Source organism: Rattus rattus, chromosome 4 (genome assembly GCF_011064425.1).
Source record: "Rattus rattus isolate New Zealand chromosome 4, Rrattus_CSIRO_v1, whole genome shotgun sequence".
NCBI lineage: Eukaryota > Metazoa > Chordata > Mammalia > Rodentia > Muridae > Rattus > Rattus rattus.
This window is the reverse complement of record NC_046157.1, coordinates 33,364,054-33,370,995: the sequence shown is the minus strand read 5'-3', so window position 1 is coordinate 33,370,995 and position 6,942 is coordinate 33,364,054. Positions and strand designations below refer to the sequence as shown.

General features: G+C 39.3%; 1 protein-coding gene across 1 annotated transcript; it reads right to left on the bottom strand.

Annotated features, from left to right (window-relative positions):
• Nucleotides 1-5,354: 5,354 nt before the first annotated feature.
• On the bottom strand, nt 5,355-6,685 carry LOC116897902 (resistin-like alpha). The gene is given in 4 exon segments (XM_032899306.1): nt 5,355-5,482; nt 6,032-6,097; nt 6,100-6,111; nt 6,559-6,685. Coding segments are annotated over 4 exon segments (333 nt in total).
• Nucleotides 6,686-6,942: the final 257 nt, after the last annotated feature.

Here is a 6,942-nt window from a genome sequence, read left to right as displayed (position 1 = left end):
GAGACAGAGGGACATTCCTCCATTCTTGGTGGAATAACAAGCTGGTACAAGCACTCTGAAAAGCAATCTGGTGTTTCCTCAGAAAATTGGACATTGTAGTACCCGAGGACCCAGCTATATACCTAAAAGATGCTGCAACCTATAACAAGGACACATGTTCTATTATGTTCATAGCAGCCTTATTTATAATAGCCAGAAACTGGAAAGAATCCAGATGCCCTTCAACAGAGGAATGGATACAGAAAATGTGGTACATCTACACAATGGAGTACTGCTCAGCTATTAAAAACAATGACTTCATGAAATTCTTAGGCGAATCGATGGAACTAGAAAATATCATCCTAAGTGATGTAACCAAATCACAAAAAACACACATGGTATGCACTCACTGATAAATGGATATTAGCCCAAAAGATTGAATTACCCAAGATACAATTCACAGACCACATGAAGCTCAAGATAAAGAATGACCAAAGTGCAGATGCATCAGTCCTTGTTAAAAGGGGGAACAGAAATTTTCATAGGCAGGGATATGGAGACAAAGTTTTGAGCAGAGACTGAAGGAATGGCCATTCAGAGCCTACCCAATTGGGAATCCAGCCCATATATATATATATACATCCACCAAAACTAGACAATATTGATGATGAAGCCAAAATTGCATGCTGACAGGAAGCTTGATATAGTTGTCTCCTCAGAGCTCACCCATACGTGACAAATACAGAGGTGAATGCTAGCAGCAACTATTGAACTGAGCAGGGTCCCCGTTGGAGGGATTATAGAAAAAGGATTGAAAGAGCTTAGAGCACAACCCCAACAACAACAATGCCAACCAACCAGAGCTCCCAGGGACTAAAACCACCACCCAAAAACATACACATGAACAGACCCATAGCTCTAGCTGCATATGTAGCAGAAGATGGCCTTGTTGGGCACCAATGGGAGGAGAAGCCCTTAGTCCTGCCAAGGCTGGACCCCTCAGTGTAGGGGAATTTCAGGGCAGGGAGGTGGGAAGGGTGTGGTGGTTGGGGAGTGGGAACACCCTTATAGAAGAAGGGGAAGGGGATGGGATAGAAGGCTTATGGCTGGGAAATCGGGAAAGGGAATATTTGAAATTTAAATAAAAAATACTCAATTTAAAAAAGAAAGAAAGGTTGGGAGTTACAGTGAAGAAAATAGGACCTGGTGGTTGGGAAGTTGGAAGGGTAAGTTGTGGTGCTGAACAAGGCTGAGTACTGTGTAGACTTCTGAGGAGCAGGGACGCCATTGAAGCATCTATGCATCAGCAGTATCTGTGAAGTAAGATAGCTCCAGATGATAAAGCTTTCAAAAGTTCGAGAGACAATTTCTTTCTTTTTTCCCCTCCTCTTTGTTTTCTCTTTTTATTTTAAATAAGAAAAAATTAATTTCTTGTGTATAAAATTTGAATTGTACAATGTAGTCCATATAACAGCATTTTAGCAGTTTTTCTCTTCAAGCCATTCATCAATTTTGATATATTATATTTCCATTTACCAAGTATAGAGTTACTGTTAAAAAAGGAGGTGTCAGCATCTTAAGAGAGAATATGGAGAGTGATCCAACACAAAGAATACATGACATTGTGTCTGCAGTTGCTCCTCCAAAATATACGTGTTGAGGAAGCTGTCAAGAGGGCACTTGGTAAGCCTGGTGACCCGAGTTCAATTCCCAGGACATACATGAAAATGGAAAGAATAAACAATTCACAGAAAAGAATACAGCTCTCATCTCAAAAGGAATAAGAGATAGTACATTCTGTAGTCAAATGTGAGTGACTATGACCTAGGAATGTATATTTAGGTTTTCCCAAATATAATGTTCCAATGTGGAAGCAGCTTCATAGAGTTTTTATAGTAACAGAACAAAGAAAGTCATACATTAAGACAATTTAAAAATGCATGGATGGGAACGCTACGTGGACAACTAGAGCAAAATGATGGATCTCAACTATAGGACCCACATGCTGACATCCTTAGTCCCACCTTTGGTAGAAAATAGGATTTGGTTAATACATTGCAAAGGTCCTTATCTAGTCACCATGTTAAGTTTGATATAGAGGTAGGCAAGGGATGACCAAGAAACAATTTCTAGCCAGTGTCCTGAGAGGTTCTGGTTGCCTTAGCCCTGGTTCTCTGCTTGTGGGTGTGAATGTGTGGGGATGTGCTCCTGCCTTTTTCTTCTTTGCAGCTCTCAATTTTCTTCTCTTGATATCCACTAGGCAGAAACTGCCAAGTTTGATAACTTCTCTCATTATAAGCTTTCTGGTTATTGTTTCAACAGGGAAAAGAAGTAAATGCGTGATATGATGAAAGATTGTTGGCTCACCTCTTGGTGAGCATGGCATTGCTCTCCACTCACTCACTGTATGGGTTAGTAACAAAAGAACCTTCTCAATTCCAAACAGGAGGACAACTGTCAGAGCACAAGACATCATCTTATGTGAACAGCCCAAGAAACAAGGGTCTTAGAGCAATTTGAGCCTAATTTTTGTTTCTTTACTTCTTGGCACATATTTATGGCATGTAGTGATTATTTTAATGGTATTTTCATCTAGATACATCATACATTTGACAATATTTGTCCCTGTTCCCAAAAGTAGAGACAAAGGGTTAAGCCTGTTTGTTTTTTATGATTCATTTGTTTTAAATTTGAAAGCAAATGTTTTCAGAAACATGAAGCAGATTTCTCTTATTGTCTGGTTTATGTGATCCACTAGTCTGAACAACTTCACCTTATACAGAGATGGTTCAGAAATGAAATATTTGACCAAGAAAGGTGTGCGTTCCATTATTGCATTCAGTACATGTCTGTTTCCAAGGCAGGATACATTCCAGCTCTGAAAGAACCCAGATTTTTGTTAAAATGCAAAACAAGAAATTGGCCACAAAGTCAAAAAATATGTCAACCTGCTACAGAGTCTGCCTTCTGCTTTTACTGTTGCTAAACTCTGACCTCCATCTTCATTTTCCATATCTTCTATCTTAGCGGTACTGTCTATAAACACATACATTTCTTATTGACACATTGGGACCCAGGCATCTGTTAAAACAAAGTCTTTATGGCCAGGACAGGGGCAGAGGAAGAGGCACAGAAAGAGAAGCTAACCTGAACTTACAGTGAGACTTGTACACTACTTAATATGTTCATGCTGGGTAGGAAGCAGGAGAATTCGTGTAGTGTTTAGGAATGCAGGTGTGGCCAGAGTAAAGTGAGCAAAGGACAGAAAGGAATTTAAAAGTATGTTCATGGACCAGAGAATACAGAATTTGTTAGCGTTAGCCATGGTCAAATATATGGGATACAATTTTTCATGTAATGGAAATCACAAAATCAGTGGTTCCCAATCTTCCTAATGCTGTGACCCTTTAATACAGCTCCTCTTGTGGTGGTGAGGAATACAATTATTTTTATTGCTACTTCATAACTTTAATTTTGCTACTTTTCTGAATCATAATGAAAATATCTAATGACTCCAAAAAGGGATGACAACCCACAGGTTGAGAATCCCTGTACTAGAGTTAGAATAATTGAGACAAGACAGTGCATGGTCTATTTCATATTTTACAATGCTCAATAAAGTTGCTTTAAATAAGAAAATTGAACTATGATTTCAAGGATTAACAGTACAGCAGTGAATAGAACTTTCACAAAATTTTTTGAAAAGTAATTAAGAGGGTTCAGTAACACTTTCATCACAGACAAACTTAAATTCGAGGGTAATGAGTGACTCAGCTGATCCTCCTCTAGGCTTTCATGCATGCCTGCATCTCAGTGGACATCTGCAGGGCAATCTGAGGACCTTTCAGTGTGTGTTTTGGGAAAGTATGTTCAGGAGTTAACCCTGAGTGCTTATGACTGCTAAAACATTAGATAAGGCCCAACAATGTTAGTAAGACCACTCTCCCCTTAAAATATACCAAACTGTAAAATCAATTCTTCCTCAGTAAAAGGATCTATTTCCCCTTTGTCATTCCTATTTTCTTCAAGGAACTCCAAGTTTTGGCCTTAGCTGAACTGGCTATAGCAGTACAGTGTACTTACAAATATATTTTTAAATGGGAAGTATAAGGTTTTTTTCACTAGAAAGTTTATATATTCACAAATACATAACTGCATCTAATTGAATTTCTGTTTTTTATGGTTATTAATTTTGAGAAATCCACTGTCATTACTAAATAAACAAGAAATGAATATTCTTATTGTAGTGATGATCGATGTAGTTGAATTTATCTTGAGTTGTCAATATTTATTATTTAAAATCATTTTTGATAATCTGAAAAGCTGTAACAATCACAGTCTCATTCAGGACTGTGGAGGCCAGAAATTCAAGTCCACCTACTTAAAAGTGGCTTAGTTACTTCCAAGTCTTTGCGTCACTTACTTGCTTAACACTTAATTATTTTAATTAATTTGTCTTTATTTTTCATGGAGCGGGGCTAATGGGCAATATGAATACATCAAAGGCACATGAGTCAGAATTCTATAGTTTATGTTTTTGCTTTTCTTGGTTTTGTTTTTCAAGACATGATTTCGTTACATAGCCCTGGCTATCCTGAAATTAGCTCTGTAGGACAGGCCTCAAACTCACAGAGATATACCTGTCCCTTCCTCTTCAGGGCCGGGACTCCAGGCATGTCCCACTACCCCTTGGTTTGCAAATCTGTAATTTTTATACCCCACAATTTTGTAGGCTTTTACACCCAGGAAGATGAAGTATACTAAGACCTGGTGACATATGAGAGATATGGCTTTATTTTGCTATCTGGAAGGAAGGCAACAGGATAGAAGTCACTGTGATGAATGCCCTCTTGGATACTTGAGTAAGAAAGTATATGTGTATGTTAAAATATTAGAAATGAATTATTTTCAATTTTCCCTTGACTGCCTACACTTTAACAGTCTTCCTGCATATGACTTGGAGTTCACTGTCCCAGTTGTTGAGCTCCATAAAAGTAGGGTATTTTCTTTAATACATTTTCTTTAATACATTTCATGCCAAACAATGTACTCAATACCTTCTATTAGTGAGGAATAGAAGTGGAGGGTCAGCGTGTTTCCCCATTCTCTCTATGTTTTCTAACCACTCATCCCACATGCCTTACTGAGATGTAAGCTATGATACTGAAAATGTTTTTTGGCAAGAAATATCCCAAGGTTGGAGTAACAACATTGAAGACATAAACATAAAAGATGCAAATTTGTCTTTATTTTTCAAGCAGCGGGGATAATGGGCAATATGAATACATCAAAGGTACATGAGTCAGATTTCCAAGTTGAGATTGCAATTTTGTTAGACTCATCATATCAAAGCTGAATTCTCCGCCTCTCCATTCTTAGGACAGTTGGCAGCAGCGGGCATAGGCCCAGTCAACGATTAAGCACAGGCAATTGCAAATATTTTCATTCTGTATCTCCCATGATCCACAGGCAAAGCCACAAGAACATCCAGTAGCAGTCATCCCTGCATAGTTATGTGAGACACAGATGTTAGAGCCCTTGGACTGTAAGGGATGGAAGGTCCCTAACCGTTCTTCCTTCTTAGAAAGCACATGAGTTGATCTATTTTGCAAAACAAAAGTCTGTTCAAATTCCACAGTTCTTTTCAAACAAACCAAGTGCAAAAGTTACTTAAACTGGAGGATTTGGAAGGTGGAGTTTCACTGTCTTTCAATTAATAGCAAATTCACCCCTGTTCTGACTCCCGCTGCCCACAATACAAGGGAAAAGATTATGGAAGAAATGAAGGCCATATATATCCATTACCAGACACTTGGGGGACAGGAAGGGCTGGCATAAAGGAAGAGGTGACATGAAAGGCAGAAACCAAAAGTCCCTCAATAGCATCATTGGAGAGCTGAAAATCAGGAAGTGGTGTCTGCACATCTGGAACCATAGCTCCGTTCCATTGCAGTACAAACCTGACTTAGGAGAAGGTGGTAGTAAGAGATTGATGAGGGAGGACACAGAGGAACCCACTGTATTCACAAAATCTCCTTAAGGAATTACTCACCAGCAGGGCAGGAGGCCCATTTGCTCATAGACTTGACATTAGTGCATGAGAGGGTCTTCCTTACAGCGAGGGATAGTTATCTGAGTAAGAGAGAAAGGTGATATAGCCCATGATCTTTCTCACAATTCCCTTATAAGTCTTCCTCTGTCTTGGGGGTGTCACTGGTTCCATAAGTAGTCCCCTTGCTAGCTTTTAAGATCTAGCTTCTTCATTTGTAAAGAAAAAGTAATAGTTGTACTTAACTCATAAAGTGCCTGTGAAAATTGAATGAACTAACTGAATGCTTAATATGCCTGTTTTGTGATATGTTTATAAATTACAGGTTCTATCCTTTTTCTTCATCTTCACCAACAACACTGAGCTGTTATCCAAGAGTTCAAAAGTATAGGGTGCTGAAGGAAGCCCTGGTCAGGAAGGCAGGGATAACGGGGACTAAGAGCTTAGACCAGGATACAAGGGATTTTAGGTCTTATGTACAGTCATCATCAGCAAGGATTAAGCTATGATTTTTCCTACTCATCTCATACCTTGATGGGCATGAAGTTCCTTGACCTTTTTCTTCCCAATAATGTCTAAGGTCCCATCAGTATTCACTGGGACCATCAACTGGAGAAGGAAGACGCAGATGAGAAGGGAACAGGTTGCAGTCTTCATCCTGTTGAGTGTCGGCGGTGTCCTGGGGCTGGAGGGGAAGAGCAGAGAAGATGAGATCAATGAGCTCTGGGATGGCTGTGAGGTAGAGGAGAGGGTGAGAACATCAGGAGAAATGCTACTATAATTATTCCAGATGTTTAGAGAGAGAGAGAGGATCCTACAGAGCTGACTGACTCACCAGAATCTCAGAAAAGTTTCCAGGACCTGGCCAGATGAGATGCTTTAATATACTATGAGATTACTGACCTAGGGGCCCT